Source organism: Antechinus flavipes, chromosome 4 (assembly GCF_016432865.1).
Source record: "Antechinus flavipes isolate AdamAnt ecotype Samford, QLD, Australia chromosome 4, AdamAnt_v2, whole genome shotgun sequence".
NCBI classification, from domain to species: Eukaryota; Metazoa; Chordata; class Mammalia; order Dasyuromorphia; family Dasyuridae; genus Antechinus; species Antechinus flavipes.
In genome coordinates, this window is record NC_067401.1 from 129,190,319 (window position 1) to 129,211,567 (window position 21,249).

General features: G+C 42.6%; 1 protein-coding gene across 1 annotated transcript in view; it reads right to left on the reverse strand.

The window, feature by feature from the left end:
- Positions 1–1,296: 1,296 nt before the first annotated feature.
- Positions 1,297–21,249, reverse strand: part of ABCC3 (ATP binding cassette subfamily C member 3) — a 71,527-nt gene continuing 51,574 nt past the window's right edge. The window contains 13 exon segments of the mRNA XM_051994293.1: positions 1,297–2,116; positions 5,411–5,605; positions 10,979–11,145; positions 12,688–12,846; positions 13,123–13,148; positions 13,151–13,268; positions 16,929–17,030; positions 18,100–18,226; positions 18,453–18,652; positions 19,051–19,361; positions 19,835–20,042; positions 20,339–20,480; positions 20,842–20,947. Coding sequence (XP_051850253.1) covers positions 2,008–2,116; positions 5,411–5,605; positions 10,979–11,145; positions 12,688–12,846; positions 13,123–13,148; positions 13,151–13,268; positions 16,929–17,030; positions 18,100–18,226; positions 18,453–18,652; positions 19,051–19,361; positions 19,835–20,042; positions 20,339–20,480; positions 20,842–20,947 — 1,970 coding nt within the window. The 3' untranslated portion in view covers positions 1,297–2,007.

The window sequence follows — 21,249 nt, forward strand, 5'->3', positions numbered from 1 at the left end:
GGACGTATTGTTTAGTGTCCTTTTTACAGTCCATAACAGAAGCTTTTATTTCCCTAGAGAAGCCATGCATTTGAGAAATAGAGGTCATTCCTGATTAATCAAATCTGATGATAATCCTATTTACATTACAGAACAGAGACTGACTTGGGCTGTCAGCTTCTGTCATGGCACCAATAAGAGCAGAGGTCTCAAAGGATAGGAAAGCAAGAACAGGCTTACGCCTTCAGGTCTTTGGGAAAGATGCTAAATTTATGGTGTTTTAAGGAAGCCAGAATGGCAAAAAGTAGGCCTCCTTCCAAATTGGCCTAATAAATCGGAATGTATCACTGAGACCTTTTCTTATTACTGACCAGAGGTAGAATAATTTGGACATGTGTATGCTCATAGTTGTTTTATCATAAGGATGGAAGACTGCCCCATGCCCATAAAGATCTGAAAAGAAACAGGCTGCCAAAAAAAAATGTGATTAACCTTTTAACAAATGGTACTGCAGCAGAGACTGACCAGAATATGTGGGAAAAATAGATCAACGAAGGTATCTATACACCAGCTATAAATCCACTCAAGACAAATTAAAGCAAACTCAGAAGCAAATCATAATATATTGAGAAAAAAAGACAGTGATATAGGGAGATGACTCCCCTCACCCCCAATTGTTTTTAAAGCAACTAGTCTTAAATAATAAAGAAGAGAGATTTGTTTCATTTCACAAGCCTGGTATTTGAAGTGAACTTTGCCCCAAAGAAGATAAACCTGTTTCCATTCCCTTGCTTGAGATTTTTAGGATTTAATTTGCAGCTCTGATACCTTGTTTACTAGCTTGAGATTGTTAAATTTTATAGGCAGAGATATGAGCACATCTGTGCCACATTCAACTTCTTGAAATGAGAAGGACAAATGTATAGGCCTCACACACAGCATCAGACAGTCTCCCCAACCTACTCCATTCTTGGGCCTTAGAGGAGCAAAATGTTCCAGACCCCCAGCCTCAGTGAAAGGAGGTGCCAACTGGTCTTAAGAGGAGGGGCATAGGAGGGAGTCCTTGTGGCATTTTGACCCCAGAGTCAGACATTTTCCCAAGTCCTTGAACTCCAGGTTCGAACTAGATAGAAGGATCTTCGTGTGTTACTTTTTCTCAGAATCTACAGCATAGCAAAAGCAAATGCTTTTCATCTAGATAGTCATATAAGCCAAAAACTTCAGTGTTTGAATTTTTGAGACATTTCCAACCAGGTAAATGTGTTTGCCTCTCTCATACATACAGATACATACACAATCAAATAAACAGCTCCTATGCACGGTGGCTATCATATATCTTTTATTTCATCAGTGCTCTGGCCTTTAATAGCTTCATCATTATCCCAAAGTTCCTGAGCGTGGTTTGGGGGGTCAACGTTCTTCCCAGTAAAAAAAGATTTATTTTTAAGTGTTTTTGTATAGAAAATATGAGGAAAAATAGTTTGGGAGGGAATTGGGGGCATGCAAGAATGTCATTCTAGATTTTGTATACTTTTATATAGAAAATATGAGAATAAAAATCTGGGGCTGGATTTTAGAGTGTATGAGGCTGTCATTCCAACACATGTTTTATGTTGAAGGAATAGTACTGTAAAAAGAGCACAGGATTGGGAATAAGGAGATCCTTATTATAATTCTGGCATTGCCAATATGCTATGTCACTGTGGGCAGCTCCTCCCTAGGCTCCATGTCCAAATGTAGTAATTTGCCACAGGTTACATGGCTAGTGTTAGGATCTGGATCTTCTGGCTCCCAGGCTGGCATTTTCTACTGTACCAAACTGCCTCCCTTTAAAACAAGGGGATTGAATTACATGAACTATTAAGTTCTTTTTTTTCTTTCTTTTCTTTTCTTTTTCTTTTTTTTTTGCTTGCAAGTTCTGCAGTTCTTTTGCACGTTATTCTTTAAAAAAAAAAAAAAAAAAGTCCCCTCTATTATTTTCCCCTGCAAAGGGAAGTCAGTGATGGTCTGGAGGAAATGTGGAGTCCGTTAGGCAAGTCCAGCATCTTTGGCCATCCCATAGAAGATGCCTCTGGCCATGATGAGATTTGTTGGAGAATCAAATTCTGCTATCGTCCCTCTGTCCAGAACTAGGACCCTGTGCCAGAGAAGAGAAAAGTCAGGTGCTTATCACTGGCCAAATCCAAATCCACAAGCCCCACTGGGGCGAAGATAAGGGAACATCCTGGCCCCGCTCTCGCCCACCCGCCTGTGGGGAGCTGACGCCAGGCCCGCCCCACGGGTCTGGAGAAGAGAGATCACAAGCAAGGTGGAGAAGGGCCATCCTGTGCGCATGTGCGCGTTACAGAGCCTTTTTCTCTCCCAGTAAGTGGGGTGATTTCAGGGATGAAACACAGGGCCTGATTCATCTCTGCCCGCTTAGCAGCTGCATCTTCCCTAATGATCCTCTCCCTGCCCGGCTCCTCTCTGAACAGTCACATGGCAGCGCAGGGGATGGGGACAGGCAGCCCGGGTCGGGAGCCGCAAACCCCAGCCCTGCTTTGCCTCAGACCGCCTTTCTCTCCCCAAAGCGCACACACAAAGGCGGAGGGATTGCTAACGAAGGCCAAACACTCTCTTCGCCGCGGGGAGGGAGCTCGGCTGCAGCACGAAGCCGACAAGGCGCGCAGCGGAGCCCGCAGGGGTCGTCTCCGGAACCAGCCCGGGAGCTGCGGCTGTGATCCCAGAGGCAGCGGCAAAGTTCCCCGAAACCCCCGCCGGGGCGATCCCTCCGCCCCCTCCCCCCCAGCCTCCCGGGGTTCTTCCCAGCCCGGCGGCGGCCTTCTCTCATTCTCCGGCTACCAGCCGCCTTTGTTCTGCAGCCGCCGGATGAATGACATCCTGGCTCACAGTGAAGCCGCTGGGGACAGAGCGCGGGCAGGATGGAGGAGGAGGGCCACCGTCCACCTGTGCCCCGAGCTCGGGCCAAAGGGAAGGCCGACTGCGGGAGGGGGGGCGGCGCAGAGCCGGAAAGAAGAGCGAGGATCCCGAGCTTCTGGGCCTCCTCCCCAAGCGGCTCTTGCTCAGTTGCTGTCGAGCTCTTGGGGAGGGGGGAGGGAATGCGGAGCAGGGGTGGGGGGTGGGGGAGATAGGGTGGCTTTTGCTTCTTTCTTGGAGGAACGAGCGGGAGAATCTGGATTTGGTTCCTCTTTCGGTCAAATGCACATTCCAATTATAGGAATCCGGAAGGATGTACCAATCTGTGTCTCCACCGACCACCACCCTCATCTTCCCCCGGGAGGGATCTAGGTTTTCAGGCCAAAGAATTGATTAAAATGCTTTCAAACGATATCTGAGAGGCAATAAGGAACAGTGGGGAAAAGGGCTCAGGAGATGGAGCCCGAGGATTACCTTTGTCACAATCTCTCCAGACCTCAGTTTCCTCACCGGTAAAAAAAAAAAGGTCGAACCAGGGGGCTTTTTAGCTCCCTGTAGCTCAAAATCTGATTCTGTGGCCACAGCCTCGACTGTAATACAAGCCTTAACACTCATCCCACCACTCAGCTTCCCCTAATGACCACCTCATAAGTCCAACCCTGACTGGTCAAGGGACTCCAAGACCTTTGGGCCCAAAGAAAGTCCCCGTTTGTGTAAAAGATCCCTGCTTCCCATTCTGTGGAAAGCCCTGAACAACCCTTTTCCTATAAGAACCCACAGCCGGAAAACTGGTGACTGCACCTTCTTGTCTAAAAGCCTCTGCTCAGTCTCCTCTCCTTACCATAATGTAACGGAAAAGCATTTATTAAGTGCTTATTATATGCCCAGCGCTGCAGTAAGTTCTGGGCCTACAAATAGAAAAGACAAGTTCTCATCCAGCTCACACTCTAACTGGGTCAGACTATATAAAGGAGGGGGGTGGGTTTCATGGCACAAGGCAAAGCAAGGAGGTATTGGGGGTATTCCAGGCAATGTCTCAGCACAGACAACAAGGCCTGGAGGGCTTCAGAGAGCAGTGGCAGGCAGGGGTCCTCCCACCAAGGTTTCCTTCACTCCTGACTCTCAGACCTTTTTTTTTTTTTTTTCCTGCCACCCTTTTCCTCTTCCTCATTTTTCCTCCTTCCTCCTCTTTTTTCTCTTCTTTCTCCTGCTCCTCCTTCTTCTTCATTCTTCTTCTCTTCCTCCTCTCCCTTTCCCAGGATAATCATCTGCCCCCACGTCTGGAGCCAGGAATCATGACCAGTGCTAAGGTTTTTGTTCCTAGTTCCACATCTTCCCCTATGGATTCACCAATTTTGTAACTTTCCCAACAAAAGCACCCTTCACTGGCCACTACTCCCCTTTCTGTTATATAAGCTCTTTGAGAGCAGGGATTGTTTTCATTTTTGTATTTGCATTTCCTGTACTTAACTCAGAGCTTGGCACATAGTAATCACTTAAATGCTTATTTATTCTTTCATTCATTATTGGGAAAAGGACAATGGGTCCAAAGGTTGGAGTAGAGAGGAGCAGGAGAATTATCTCTTGCAGAAGTGGGGATCAGGAGAGGGGTAACATCCACCAGGGGAAAAAATGTATGCATATATATACACATATGTACATATAGCTATAATGTTATATACATACATATATATTGTGAATATATTATGTGTATATGTTTATCTCCTGAGTGTAATTCTAGGTAAGTCACTTAACTTTATCTGTAAAACAGAGATAATAATAAGTAGCTCTCAGGGTGGTTGTGAGAATGAAATGAGGTATTTGTAAAGTGCTTCACATATAGACACATATATACATATATAAACATATATATGCATATATGTATGTATGTTGGCGTGTGTATATGTGTAGCCTTCTCTCAACTCTACCCCAATTAAAACTGTCTTTTCAAGGCTCAGTTCAAGGCCTACACAGACTTCCCAAACAGCCACAATAACTGCTGCTTCCTCTAAATTCCTATATCACTTATTTTCTGTATTACTCATTGAGCACTTAGCATGATAAGTACATTACAGTATAATTTATCTTTTTTGTGTATATGCTGTATCTTTCCAAAGAGCATAAAAACTCTCTAAGGGCATAGACTGCATTTTTGTATAAATTCTTTTTTTTTTTTTAATTTATGGAGTAAGACAAGCATTTCCATAACACTATGATAAAAAAGATGGTTGCATATGAAACTACAAATCTATGATGCACAACATGCGATTCCTTTCAAATTGTACAAATTCTTTATGTGTTTTCCAGGCTTTTACATAGTACGTACTCAATAAATAAATGTGAATATGATGATAACAAATGAGATTTCCGCTAAGGATCTGCACCCCCACCCCCTTACCCAATATAATACTCAAATCTAGTTTTATTCATTTTCCCAAATAATCCTCAACATTACCATGCTAAAATAACCCAAAATCTGAATTACATAATCAAAATATTGTCATGTGCTTCTCACCTGGTGTAGTCCATGATGGTATTGAGTCTGTGGGCGATGGTCAGCACTGTACATCCTTCAAACTGGGTCCGGATGGTGGTCTGGATGAGATCATCTGTCTCCAAATCAATGGCTGCTGTAGCTTCATCCAACACCAGGATCCGACTCTTCCGGAGCAGGGCCCTGGCTAGGCATACAAGCTGCCTCTGCCCCACACTGGGGAAACATAGGGAGCGTCAAGGTATACCCCAGCACACCCACAACCACCTCAGTCAAGCCCCTTTTCTACTTCCAATACCAATGCAATAATCCACAGTTTTGACTCTTTAACCTTTATTTTCCAAGTAACCACTTGACTCTTCCCATGCATTTGTGCTTATTTCACCATATCCTACAACTCATTTGGCTGGGACTTTGGAATAATCAATTAGTCAGTCAACAAGCACTTATTAGGCACTTGTGGCAGGCGCTGTATTAAGTATTACAAATACAAAAAGGGGAAAAAAATCACAGTCCCTATTCTTAAGGAACATATATTCAAAAGGGGAGACATGGAAAAAACAACATGAAAGCTGAGTCCCAAACTGACCTTCAACAAAATTGTGAAATCAGTGTTGTTAGGACAAGACAGTCCTTTTCCTATTAGAATATAAACTTCTTAAAGACAGAGACTATTTTGCTTTTTGGTCTTTGCATCCCCAGTACAATGCCTCACACAATAATTACTTAATAAATATTGATTGATTGATTATCCCTTTCTCTGACCAAAACCAAATTTCTGGGAAAGACAGAATGCACCTTCGTCTAAACAGGGAGAAGTGAATTGCCCTGAGAATTTTTCTTTAAGGCTTATATCTCATTATGGAATTAAGATTGAGTTCCCTCTTAAAGAAGCTGTATGCTTTGATAGATCCGTACAGGAAGATATTTGAATAGTCAAGGAAGACTTGCTGCCCCGGAAATCCTCACAAACAGGGAAAATGGACGTGAAGTTTATCAGAGTTGTGTCCCTCTTTGTTTATATGGGTAGACATGTGTGGCAGGGGTAAGATCATGGAACTCTGGATCTGCCATCAGATTCTGGGGATGAAGGTAGTTCTGGGCCCATGTCTGAAAACTAAACCAAAGCAACCTTTGACCTTGGACTCTGAAGCCCTGAAAGAAAAATCTCTTCATTCCCAGAGGCAGCTCTTTCCCCGCCTGCCTAAAAATTCATTTCTCTTCTGTCTCTCAACATGGATGAGTCATTAGTACTTGTAAGAGAGCCAGGTCTCCTCTCTCTGCTGGCTGACCTCGCTCCCAACTAATGAAGATTTTGGCTAAGGAATGACAAATTGTGTACAGAATGGGGCTGAATTACAGAATAGAAGGTGGAAAAGGGTTGGCATAGGGTGAAGCTGAATTTGCAGCATCTAGAATCTCAGGGAAAGGGGTGGGAAATCTCAGGAAGATAGCCACAGTCTGCTCAAATCTCCAAACTCAGAGTGGAAGGATTATCTCAGAATATTATTCCAGCCTGCATATAATAATAACGATAATAGCTACTATTTTTATACTGCCTATTATGTGCCAGACACTGTGCTAATCACTTTTCAAATATCCCATTTGATGCATAAAATAACCTCAAGATGTAAGTTAGTATTTTACAAATAAAGAAGTAGAACTTGTGAGCTGCCTAAGGTTACATAAAATATCAGAGGCTAGATTTGAACTCAGGTTTTCCTGAGACTCCTGACACTAAGCCCAATGCTCTATCCACTATCTGCAACATCCATCTTAAAAATCTTCTTTAAGTCTCCAGAGAAGAAAGTTCCCTTCAGGTTGTCAGGAATTTTTTTTTTTCATCCGATTGTTGCTTCTTCTCTACCAAGGGCATTTGAGCTCAGACTCACAGGCTCATAGATGAAGAAGAAGAGACTGAGTCCATCTCTCTCATTGCAAAAATGAGTAAATCGAGGCTCAGAAAAGTTAAATAACTCCATGAAATTAGACAATGGGGAGTATCCAACGTCTTCTAAAATGGTATGTTTTAGAGAGGTGAAGAGAAAGGGATGACAAAGAAGCAAAAGTTGTGAGGAGAATCTTCACAATAAGAGTGGAACTGGAGTTATCCCCGGAGGCAGGGACAGGTCACTTACAAGCTTGTTCACACACCCCATAACATGTTTATACAGGATGAATGAGGTCAGACTAAGTCTAAAGGGAAGCTTGAAGGAAGGCCACGTAGAGGGGATGAGGGGGGTGTCTCACCCCTTGTTTGAGGGGGGGGCAGAGACATGGTGGGGAAGGGATTTTTTGGGAGAGAATGATTATTTGTACATGATCCTGAACTCTTTAAATACTGACTGTCTGCAGAGTCACTGCCCATCTGCCAACAGTGAGACAAAGCTGAAGCCTGGGGCCATCATCCCAACTGGCTATTATACAGAAGGGTACAAGCATTAATTAAACTCATTATTATTAATTAAGCCTGCCTACTACTACAAGCCAAACACTGTGCTAAAACCCTTTACAAATATTATCTCATTTAATCTTCACAACAATCCTGAGAAATAGATGCTAATATTATCTGTTTTATAGATAAGGGAACTTGGATAGAGATTAAATGACTTGTCCAGGATTACACAGTTAGGAAGGGTCAGAGATTAAAGAATTCAGGTCTCCTTGACCCCAAGCCCATTATACTAGCCATTTTGTTGCCTCTACATTAAGTGCAGCTCTACATGGAAGACTCTTCCTTCTTTTCCTCCTCCTCTTCTTCTCCTGCTCCCCTTCCATCTCCATCTCCTTCTCCTTCTCCTTCCCCTTCAACAGTAAACAGCATCTAGCACATGTCGTTTTTTAATCATGACCCTATTTGGAGTTTTCTTGGCAAAGATACTGGAGTATATTTAACATATTTAGCATGTATGGGACTACCTGCCATCTAGGGGAGGGGTGGAGGGAAAGAGGGGGAAAGTTTAAACAGAAGTTTTGCAAGGGACAATGTTGAAAAATTATTTTGTATATATTTTGTAACTGAAAAGCTATGATAATAATTTTAAAAAGATACTGGAGTATTCCCTTTTCTAGCTCATTTAACAGATGGGGAAACTGAGTCAAACAGGATTAAGTGATTGGCCCAGGATCACACAGCCAGATTTGAACTGGTCTTCCTGACTCCAGGTCCTGCACTCTATCCACTGTGCAACCCAGCTTCCCTGCCTGGCACATAGTGAGCATTATAGGATAAATAATATAAGTAATAAGTCCTCATTTTACTAGAGCTTCTTAATAGCTTGTGAGTAAGCTAGATGATACAAGTACCATTACCTCAGTAAGAGATAGCTTTTAAAATCAGGAAGTCCTGGGTTCAAGTCCTGCCTCTGACATATACTGGCCAGGCAACCTCGGGTTAGGAATTTAATCTCTTAGTGTCCCATGCAATATAGGTGCAAAGGGAGTGCCCTTCCTTTGCTTCCTGAGAGTTCCTTATTCCAGTGGAATCACAGATCTAATTCAATGCTATCATCAAAAGATGCTATTTTTCAGATTAAAAAAAAAAAAAGGCTATGAAAGGTTGTGAGTTGTTCGCGTTTCACCCAGCTGATAAGTAAGAGAAGCAGGATTTGGACCCAATTCTCTACTGGGAATTGTTTCTGATTTTTTTGTCCTTTGTCCTCAAAGAGGACCACAACATCAGGGAGGGGATACCATGATCTGCAAGTGAATTGGACTTGAATGAGGAAAGGCTGTGCAAGGTCACCTGCCTCACTTTCCCCTCCAGAACCATTTGGGTCCAGTGGCCAGATAGAGATCAGGACTGAAGATGAGTCTGGATGCAATGGGAAATCTTAAAAAGGTCAAGATCTCCCATTGCATCCAGACCCATTTTCATGGGAGTTTTTGCAAGGGGCAATGTTGAAAAATTATGGGAAATCTTGATCTTTTTAAGCTAAAGTCTTCAACAAGTCTCAGTTTGACTGAGGCCGTACCCATTCTGTGATTAAGGATGGGTAGCAATTGAGACAAACTTCTCTTTCATCTAGTCCAAAAAAAAAATCAAAATAAATAAATGAATGAATCTGGGAGGGGAAGATGCTCAGGGCTTCTGGCCCAAGCAGAAATGATTGTTGTTTACATTCAGTCTGAGTCAGTCAGGATTCAAACAATGACCAAATAGGACTTGGCTTAGGACTTGTTGATGGCCAATAAGAATCAGATTGATTTTTGTTTAAGGTCTGATCCTGGAGAAAAAAATCTAGCCAGTGCCTGTTTATACTATGGCTTTGAGAATCCCTGAGTGGTTTTTCTGATCCAGCCCCAAACTACTGTGCCAGACTTTGACTGCTGTGTAAAATAATAATTAATTTATGGGGGCAGCCAGGTGGCCCAGTTGATAGAGGACCAGGCCTGAAGTCAGGAAGGTCTGATTTCAAATCTGACCTCAAATACTCATTACTTGTGTGACTCTGGGCAAGTCATTTAATCCCATTTGCCTCAGTTTCCTCATCTGTAAGATGAGCTAGAGAAGAGAATGGCAAACAACTCCAATATCTTTGCCAAGAAAACCTCAAATGGGGTCACAGAGACTCAGACATGACTGAAATGAATGAACAACCAATAAATAATTGATACTGATGGAATCTTAGTTGCTATTCCAGCCCTAATAATCCTTTCTGTGTCTATTCTCTGTTTCTGTCCCTCAGTTTCTCTTTCTCTCTGTTTCTATTTCTCTGTTTCTCTCTCTCGGATCTCATTAGAATAAAATGGCCTTTTTACCTTTTTCCATGTATACCTCATCTGAAATAAATCCAGGCACAAGGACCTTTTCCATGCATACCCTTTATCTGACATGGTCCAAAGGTATGCAAAATCTCATTTGAGATTATTTGATTTTCTTGTTCTGCCCATTCTGTTTTATTTTACTTTCCCTTCTCTATATAATCCCTGTCCTCACTGGGTTGCATTGTCTGTCTCTCCTTAAGGAGGAGGTCTGCAGATACTTATCTTACCCCAAATAAATCCCCAAATAAAGGCCTATGCTTAATTTGGAGACAGTTTGAACCTGAATTCTTTCAGAGATGATACTATGCCCCATGCCTCAGTACCCCAACATTTCTGACATAACCCAATGATATGACCTGCCCATGTTGATAAAGATAATAAGTATTGAATTTGGATCTTCTAAATGATCAATCCATATAGTGTTCCATAAATATGCTCAAATGTCTAGACATACTTAAGAGCTTTCAGGAGAGACACTGCCCTTGGAGTCATGATCTGACCATGAGGAAGTATTTCCTCTTATCTGATTTTATCTCCTCCTGAATTTCAGCTCAGACTCCAGTGAAAGTTAAGTACACCTCCCAGCATAGTTCAAAACCCAGGATCAATTTAAAAGGTCAGAACTGGGAAAGAGCCTTGGGCAGATTTGATCCCTTTCCTACCACAGTGGAATAGATGGGCACAGGGGGTACTCAAGTAATCACTAGACTGTGCAGGGCTAAACAACTATCCCAGACTCAGCAAACTGGGTGGGGAGAGATTCTGTTTCAGAGCTGCTCAGGGGCGTGGGGTTCTGGACCATTTGTTCCTTAGCTTTCTTACCTAAGGTTCTCTCCTCCCTCAGAGCATTCAAAATTAAGGCCTTCTGGTTGGGACTTCACAAACTTGTGTAGGTTGGAGAGTTCCAAGGCTTGCCACATTTCCTCATCAGAATACTTGCCAAAAGGATCCAAGTTCATTCTAAGTGTCCCTGAAAACAGGACAGGGTCCTAAAGAAACAAAGGAACATCAGCAAGGAACACCCATAAAAATTTAAAATACATTATTATCAACTGATCATCATAATAAATTTAGGTAGGCACTATTATTATCACTATTCCTATTTTATAAATGAAGAAACTGAGCCTCAGAGAGATTACATGAATTATTTGATTATTTAGCTTATTTGATTTATTAAGCTTATTATAATTAATTTTTTGTTGTTATCGTTCAGTCACTTTGGTTGAATCCTAATTTTTATGACTCCATTCGGAGCTTTCTAGGCAAAGATAATGGTTCATTATTTCTCCAGCTCATTTTACAGATGAGGAAACTGAAGCAAATAGGATTAAGTGACTTGCCCAGAGGACCTAGCTAGTAAGTATTTGAAGCAGGATTTGAACTTGAGAAGATGAGTCTCTCTGACTCCAGATCTGGTACTCTATCCGCTGAGTCACCCAGCTGCCTTACTACTTGTTATTGCACTTTACAAATATTATTTCATTTGATCCTTAAAAACAACCAGAAAAAAAAAAAAAACTAGAAAGATGGGTGCTATTATTATTTATGTTTTACAGATGAGGAAACTGAGACACACAGAGGTTAAGTGTCACATAACTAGTGAGATTTGAATCCAGATCTTCCTGAAAATTTATTCATCACTATGCCTCCTCTACGAACCAACTGCAGATCTGGGGACCCACTGAGCCCAAAACAGGAGCTAAAGAGAAGGGAAAGGAGAGAGTAAATGAGGTCAGAGCAATCCCATCCTCCGAGAATTGAAAAAGCAGCTAGCCCAACAGAAAATCTCCCAATGAATCCTGGCCCCCCACGCGCTGCACAGCTGTGATAAACCCAACTCGAACATCCCTTGCCAATCACAAAGTCTTCTTGTTAACCAGGAACCATGAGCAGCCTAATCTGACTCCAAAATGTCCAGTCGGCAGAAAACAAATCCCAGAAAAGCCAGAGGGGAGAAAAAACATTATACAGATGTCAAATCTGTGAGACTGAGAGATGCAGAGTGACTGGCAGAGAGACAAAGGGAAGTAGAGGCACTCAGAGTCCTTTTCTCAGTTACATTCTCCCCAGTTCTCGGAGTAGAACCTAGGGACGTATTTGCTGTGCAGATCCACAGTCCCCCTTGTTTCCCAGGCTTCTCCTTTAGCAATTTCCTACTGCTTCATCCCCTTCATAATGAACCACATAGTCTCCCCAACACACAGCAGTGTGGGAGTCAGAATTCCCAGGTTAGAGGCAATGTGGTCAGTTCCCTAGGCTTAAAGGGACTAGATTCAGCATGGAACAGGGGGATATGTGTTGGATTTTGGAAAGGATATGAGTCTGAATACCAATTCTGCCATTTGGTAGCTGTGAGATCTTGGGTAAGTCATATACCCTCTGTTTTCTTGTCTGTAAAAGAAGAGGCCCCCAAGATGCCTCCCATCTCTAATCATGTCGGCATTGCTTCCCCACGGCTGCAAAAAAGAGAGTTAATCTCGTCCTATGGCAAGTAAAAGAACATGATCCCAGCTGTGAGGGATGCGTTGTACCTGGGGGATGATGGTTAACATGGAGCGTAGGTCGTGAAGTCCAATGGATGCAATATTGATTCCATCGATGTAGATCTCTCCCTGCGCTGCCTCCAGGATACGAAACAAGCAAAGGGTCATGGATGATTTTCCAGCTCCAGTTCGGCCCACAATTCCAACCTGGGAGATAATGGGAAGGAGACAGGGAATGGTGAGATGGTAATGCTGTGCTGGGGAAAGGAGAGGGAGAGTGCTGCAGAAGCTTTGGAGCCTTGAACTCCTCGAACCTCAGAGCACTGGAAGAAGAGGAGAGAAAGACTCAGGAGTGGAGGCATTGAGCCTACAAGCACCCCCTGTTTCAGAGCTGCATCCATGAGGGACGCATTATGTAATTCTTGCACAAGTCCTGCATGTAACTCTGAATAGCACTGTGCCAGATCCAGGGGTCTCACATACCTTTTCTCCGCCCTTCACTCTTAACTCAAATTCTTCAGCACCAGCTCCAAGCCTTCCCGATAACGCACTGAATAGTTCACAAACTCCACCTCCCCTTGTTGGGGCCAGCCAGAGGGTGGGCGGCTGTCCTCGATCACCCATGGGGCCTGGGAGGGAAAGATGGGGACAAAGAGAAACAGCGAATGAACATGGCCAACTTCGTCATCTGGTCCGGAGATCCTTCAACTCCTCTGTTTTGCTAAGATATCAGTTACTTTCTAGTTTGCTGCTTTATTCTCTGTCCTCTTCCTCTGCTTTAGTCAGCCATTTCAATGCAACTTGAATATGCTAGAATTTCTCATTCCCTCACTCTACCACTGGACTTAACATGCCTTAACACTTCACAACCCCGATCAACAATAGAGACTGCTGAGTATTGCTAGGGGAAATTACAAAAATATCCTGAGTCTGATAGAAATTCATGCTCTCCAATCTGAATTGGAGCCTCAGTGCTTCTTGGGATCCATGTATACATCTCTTATCAAATAAATCGTTGTCCCCATTGCTCCTGAATCCCCTGCAGATCATCCTGCATCTCTCTCCTAGATGACTATTCAGTGCTGGCTGTCTGATATTCTAGACAGCTAGGGATAGTAAGCCTGGCCTAGAGTCAGGAAAATCTGAGTTCAAATTCAGCTTGGGCACGTAGTAGCTATGTGACCCTAGATCAGTCATTTAACTTTGCCTCAGTTTCCTCCTCAACTATAAAATGAAGCTAATTTTTTCTAGTGTCAGAGAACAGTGATCCTCCTACAAGCCAAGGCTGACTTCAACTGGGCTCTCATCACCTCCCTTCCCTAGGGCCTTAATCCATCCACTATCCCCTTTTTCTTTGGGTCGCTGAGTGGCAGAGTGGATAGATTCAGGGTCTGAAGTCAGGAAGAGTCATCTTCCTGAGTTCAGCCTCAGATACCTACTAGCTGTGTAATCCTATAATCCTGAACAAGTCATTTCACCCTATTTGCCCCAGTTTCCCCATCAGCAAAATGAGCCAAAGAAAGAAATGACAAACTAGTATCTTTGCCAAGAAAACCCTAAATGGGGTTACGGAGATTTGGACATGACTCAACAAGACCCCTTTTTCATTTTTCTTTTCTAATTTTTTTTAAAATTCTGAGCTAAAGCACCAAATAAATTAGTCATTTACTTTAAGGAGATTCTACATGAAATTACAGGTCCCCATTTTGTATAGCTTCCTTTTCTTTTTAAGTATAAAAGTTCCACCAGTAGTTTTCAAAGCTCCCTGCTTATCTATGCTTTTCTTTTGGCCTTTCTTTTAACTTTTCCCCAGCAATTCTTTTTATGGTCCTCTTTTCTTTTTTTCTTTTTTTTTTTTTTTCATTTATTTATTTATTTTGGCTATCTTATCCCTATCCCTTCCCTCCCTCCCACCTTTTCATTGGAAAAAGAAAAGGGAAGTCTTTGTAGCAAACACACATAGTCAAGGAAAACTAATCCCCACACTGACTATGTCCCAAAAGAATGTCTCATCCTATATCTCGAGTCCACTGCCTCTCTCAGAAAAGACATGGGTAGCATGTGTCATTATCAGGGCTCTGAAATCAGAGTTGGACATTGAATTATTCAGAGTTCTCAAATCTTTCAGAGTTTCATTTCAGCATTTATGGAATGTCTTCTGAGTGCAAGGCATTAGGGAGGGAGGATACAAAAGCAAGTTCCTAACTTTGAGAAGCTTATATTCTACTGGAAAGCCAATAATAATATCAGTAAGTACATTTACAGCAATGAGAAAGTACTAATTGACTGGGAGATGTGGGGGAATCAGGAAAGACTTCAGGTATTGCTTGAGCTGAGCTTTGAAGGAAATTAGAGATTCTGAAATTCTAAGGTAAAGACACAATTATATAACCTATGGTTACCTGAAATATGAAGAACTTAAAGGTCAGCATAAGTCTATAAAGGTAGGTGGGAGTCAGTGATAGCACTTTAGATCTCAACTGATAAGACTGTAATTTAATCAAGATACAAAATAGAGCCACAGATTTTTGAGTAAAGGAATGATATGCAGAAATGTCTTAAGAATGCTAATTTAGTAGCTATAAGAAGCATGGGTTGTTTTTTTAAAGGTCACCAATCACTAAATCCAACACCCTCTTCTCAGGCTTCATCTTTATTAAATTCTCCCAATTATTTGGCATTACTCTCTCTTATCTAAAAGTTTCCAGCTTTGGCTCCCATGGTATCACATTTTCCTGGTTCTCTCTGATTTTTTCTCTTTCACTGACTCCTCTTTTTGCCTTTTAATCATGATTCTCTCTTGTTTATTTGCCTTCTCTCTTTTAGAAACCTCTTCTATAGAATATGATAGTTGGAAAGATGTCAGAGGTCATTATGTCCAACTTCTCAGCTTTTAAAGGCATTTCTTTTGTGTCAAGCCTGACAGAAGGTCACCTAGCCTTTTTCTATTTGAGTTCTTCTAGGCAGAGGGAACTCAGTCCCTTAAACTCCTTCCATTACTGAACAGCTCCAATTATTAGAAAATTCTTAGGTTGAACTGAACTTTGCTTCCCCTATAATTTTCATCTTTGTGCCCTCCTAGCCAGAAAGTACAAAATATATTTTCTCTTTCTTCCACATAAGTCCTTCAAATACTTGAATACAGCCATCATTTTTCCAGAAGTAGTCAAACCAGGATAGAGTACAATGCCATTATTTACTTTCTGATATAGGAATGCCATACTTCTGTAAAAAATGTGTAGGTTTCTTTTTTTCTTCTTATTTTTTGGCAGCTACATTCATTATTAGCTCATTCATTCACCCACTCACTTAGTATTCATTCATTAGATACAAAAATCAATAAAACTAAGTTACTATCCTCGGTACAACATTGTAGCTGTCTCACATTGTTGACTCTACAATGCAACAAATATTTATACCATGTTTTCTGTGTATAGAGACCTTTACTAAGTATAGAAAATATAAAGTTTAGATAAGGCAATGTCTCAGTCCCAGAGGAATTCAGTCTTCAGCAAATTAAGTTTATGATTAACAAAAACTACTGGATCTTTATCTTGTGAACCAGAGGCCAAGTTATGTCTCCTCTATCCTCTACTTGTGAGATTGATTTCTTTTTAACTTAAAAGTTTTGATATGAAACTCTACCACATTTTGTCTCATCAATTTCAATTAGCTCTGAATTCCTGCTTCCAAGACTGTTATTGCTACCAGCTTAGTCTCCCAGATGTAAAACTTCAAAATAACCTCTATTTTTCTCCCTACTTCTTCACGTTCAAGTCTTTCTTCCCTCAATGTTTATCCTGTTCATCCACTCCTTTTCATTCCTACTACTTACTTAAGTGACTTTTTCTATCTCCAAAACTGTTTCCTCTCCTTGTAAAACCTTCTCCCTTCCAATCAATCATCCTTCAAAGCCCATCAGAAATGTTACTTCTCAAAGATGCATTCAGGGATCACTCCAGTCAGAACTAAGCCTTCTCTCCTCTTAAATGCTACAGGATTGCATCACTTATTTGGCACTCGTCTCATTCTGTTTTGTAGTACAGATAATAGTGCATTATCCTTGTCATATTGTCACTCAAAGGAGACTGTAAAGGGCAGAGACCATATTTTATACAATGTCATTTAACTTCATGGCATATAGCATAGAGTAAAATTGAGATACAGAAGTAGGACATGGTTCAGAACTCAAACATTGACTCAGTTGCCTCAAGGCACCCTTGTGGAACCTGATCAAACCCACACCCTATCCCCTTCTTTCCTGACCCCAATCTGCAGCATGTCCCCACCTCAGTCTTCGTCTCTGAGTACTCTCTAACTCTCTCCACAGCCACAATGTTGCTTTCCAGGTCTGATGTCATCCGTACCATCCAGTTAAGAGCCATTGTAACCTAAAAGAAGAAGGAAGTAGGATGGGAGAACCAAGTTTAAAAACATCCCAAACTCCTTCCAGGTTTCTTTCTGCTTCAAATTCCCAGCAATAACAAAGGCATTTGGAAGTCAATGTATATGTCTTTCTCTGAAAATCTAGGGATCATGTACAACTCTAAATATGGGCGTGCTCTGATTTAAGCAACTAAACTCCCTGATCATCTGAATTAGGCATGGATCAATTAACTTAGAAATTTTTCTTTATCAGAGAATTCACAATAAGACTCTAAAGTGAAAGCACATGTCACTCATTTATTTATTTATTCTTGTGTCTATCTATTTATTTATTTTTATTTTTTCAGCTGAGGCATTTGAGATTAAGTGACTTGCCCAGGGTCACACATCTAGGGAATGTTAAGTGTCTGAGCCCAGATTTGAACTCAGGTCCTCCTTTCTTCAGGTCTGGTGCTCTATCCACTTCGCCACCCAGCTGCCCCATACATGTCACTTATTTAAAATATCCACTTTATAAAAACTTCATTTGCTCTTAACTTTTCAATGGCACATCTGGTATATAAAATAAGATCTACCTGAATTACAGGCGGGTAAGTCCATCCATATGTGTATGCTTTGAATTCAAGTGCTTATATGCTAGCATGTTATTCTGTTCTTTGGGCAGGTTGAGACCTATGCCATGTATGACAATATGTATGCTCCCAGATCACTTGAACTAGGTCTGGATCAAGTAACTTGGAAATTTTACTTGACCAAAGAATTCACAGTAAGACTCTTTAAAAGAGAAAGCACATGTCACTCATTTAAAATATCTACTTTATAAATATCTACTTTATAAAAACTTCACTTGCCCTGTTATATGAAGCAAGACCTACCTGAATTATAGGCAGGTACATCCATCCCTACGTGTGTGCTTTGAGTTTAGGTGCTTATGTGCTAGCACGTTATTCTGTTCTTTGGGCAGGTTGAGACCTATGCCATGTATGACAATATGTGTGCATGGAAGGTATATTATGGTCCTTCCTCTTTGGTTGTTAGTGCTCCCACCTCCCTAGGATTGGAGAAGGTTCCCACCTGTAGTGCATAGGACACAGAGAGGCCAACTAATCCTGGATTCAGGGAGTTTCTGCTAATCACAGCAAAAAGTGCAGCAAAAAGCACGACACAGTTACCCACAAACTCCACACGGATTCCCAGCCACCTAGGGAGAAGTTTATAAATAAGGAAGTCAAAGATCAACATGGAGCTAGAGGTGACAGATATTCAGAGATGGTGCAGGACTTATGGTTGGACTGGAAGTTCAGAGGCAACGGGCTTTAGTGGGAAGGAGCTCAGAGGTGATAGGGGATCAGAAGTAGATGACAAGGTATCAGAGGCCATAGGCCAGATCAAAGGTAGGCATAATGTGGGCTGAGAGCACTCCTGACCGGTTAGAGACGATGTTGGGATAGCAGCACTTCTGGTTGGCGTCCACCTTAGCATCGCTGATGGCCATGAAGTCTTGAGTGCGTCTGTAGGCACGGATGACACTAGTTCCTGTCACAGTCTCCGAGAAGTGAGAATAGATGGGGGAACGGGTGACTGACTCCAGGCGCTTCAGTTGCCTCGAAGTGGCCACGTAGAATCTCTGACCAGGGTGGAGAAAGACATTAGAAGCAAGGGCAACAGAGTACCCCTCAAACCTCTTTGAATCATCATATCTCTCCCAATGACCCACTCAGCTCTTTGACTGCACTCCATCCCCCTGGGGACTCAAGATTCATGGTCATTCTGGAAACCATTTTTGGAAGGTTGAATGTCACTGTTAATAGCAACAAAAGGTCACTCCTTTCCTCTGGACACTTAGATAGTTCAGAAGCCTTATCAGGCCTCAAATAAAATCTCAGTATACAACTCCTACGTGACTTCCTCCCTCCAGGCTCTGAGACATCATCTTCCTTCTTTCCCAGGCTCTTGTGCCCCTGTTCCTCTAAGGCAATTCTTATCCCAGTATCTCTTCTCCTTCCTCCCATCAGCTCTAGGTACCTGTACAAATATATAGAGCCCAGCAAGGGGTAAGATAACAACAGCAAAAAGCGGGGTGCTAGACATGATGACCACAAGTGTAGATGTTGAATTGAAAAAAGTTCCAAGCAGCATGAGGATGGTGGGGGGGATGACTTCATCAATGACATAAATATCCTTGGAGAACCGATTAAGGATTCGCCCAGAGGGAGTCGTGTCATAGAAGGACTGGGGTGAATGCATCTTGTTGGTTAGTAGCTTGCTATGGAGTAACTGGGCAGCCTGGATGCCTCCTATGGCCAGTGTGAAAGCTGATATCATCACAAGGAGACCTACCAAGGAAGTAAAGAAGGGAGAAACTCACAGAACTGGGGTACCAAGGGCTTCCCTGACAAGTAGAAATCGATCCTTTCTTATCTGTTTCTCTAGCATTGAGGACAGTGTTATGTAAATTGCTCAGACTCATGGATTAATCTTTTTCTGCGGACCCTACGGGCAGTCTGTTGAAACCTATGCCCCACTTCTCAGAACAGTGATTTTTAAGCACACAAAATAAAATATATTGGATTATAAAGGAAGTCAATTATACAGAAATATGCTATCAAAATACGTACTTTAAAAAATTTATGGATTGTAAGTTAAGAAGCCCTATACCATGTAAATATCTAATTAAAATTGGTTTTAAGACAGAGGGAGAGACTAGATGGTTTCTCTGTCCCTAGTTTGACCCCTCTACTCTAGGGGAAACAGTTCTAGTCAGTGATCCCTCCTCTCCTGAGCGGACATTAAAGACCCCTCTTTTTACCTTGCAATAGTCCCAGGGCTGCATACACGCCCAGGCGTAGGCTTGTGTTGCTCTGTGTGCCATTAATTATAGGCTCATTAGTCCAGTCACTGAGCCATATATTGGCCCCAATGGCAGCAGCACTTTGGCAAGAGTATAGAAGGCAGACGGTCACAGAAGTACAGAGCCCCACGGCTTTGGCATAGGCCCAGAACACACTCAGCTTTACCTGTAGAGGAAGGAAGGTGAATATCTATCAACATCCAGTGCTATCCAACCCAGAGAGATGGGAAGTGGGCAATGGATTTAAGGACCCCCCTGGAATTTAAATTGCCCCTTCCCATCCCCCACTCCCCATATAACATATAACTCTTTCCCACCATTCTCCAATATTACAGGACAACCTCTCCCAAAGTTCTGTATTATTGGCCTACCCTTCCCCAACCCCAGCTTTTCCCTACCTCCAAAACCCTGATCCAAGGACGCTTTTCCCACTCTTCCCTCCTGCCCCCAGCCCTCTCTCACAGTGCCTATCTCTGCTGTCTCTGCTTGGATAAGCTCTCCATTCGTGACTGGCTCCAGGGTCTTCTTCTCCACAGGCCCCAGTCGTCTCCTAGTGGAAGGTCGGCCAGGGCCCTCTCCTTCTGAGGAGATCACACTCAGTTGCCTGGGGACAACAGTCTCTGAGTTGGGTAGGAAAGGGGGTAAGGGAACAGCCCATGTCAGTCCCCAGAGGAGATATTTTGCCTTTCCCCACCTCACCCCTAACCCAGGAAGCTGGGATACCCTGGGGAGCTCAGAGAGATACAGAACCAAAGATGAGGCTACTCTGCAGCCTGAATCTTAGGGGAGCAAATATCAGAGAACTTCCTAATATGCACATTCTCTCTCCACCCCCAGCTGGGGCACAGGGCATTCTTCTTTGTGCAGAGTCCTGGCCACTTGGGTTTGTGGTACCCAGGGAGAAGAGCATCAGAGGTCAAAGTGCTTGCACTGGGGAATCAGGAAAGGAGCTCCCTTTCACTCACCTCATGAACTGTTTTCGGACCTCATTAGTAATTGGCTCATTATCTGTCAGATCTGTGTGATTACTGAGCGTGTCCTCCACCAGCAGCATCTCCTCATCCGCCAAGACTGCAGTGGAGAGGGAGGGACAAAGACAGAGGAGGATGCTCAAGTACCATGACTAACCTGACCTCAAAACACTACCCTTCCCAGCAAGGAGGAGAATAAAAGCTGGTGAGAGGAGGCTGGGGGAGGTGAGAAACATTAGCTCAACAAAGAGAAAACTAGAATCAGTTGGCTAAAACTATAGCAAGAGAAATGTAGCTTAGACAGTAGGAAGGATTGTTCAGATCATAGAGTTGGAGTTAGAAGGAACTAGAGAGGTCAGCTAGTTCAGCTCCATCATTCTCCTGATAAGGAAATTGAGGCCC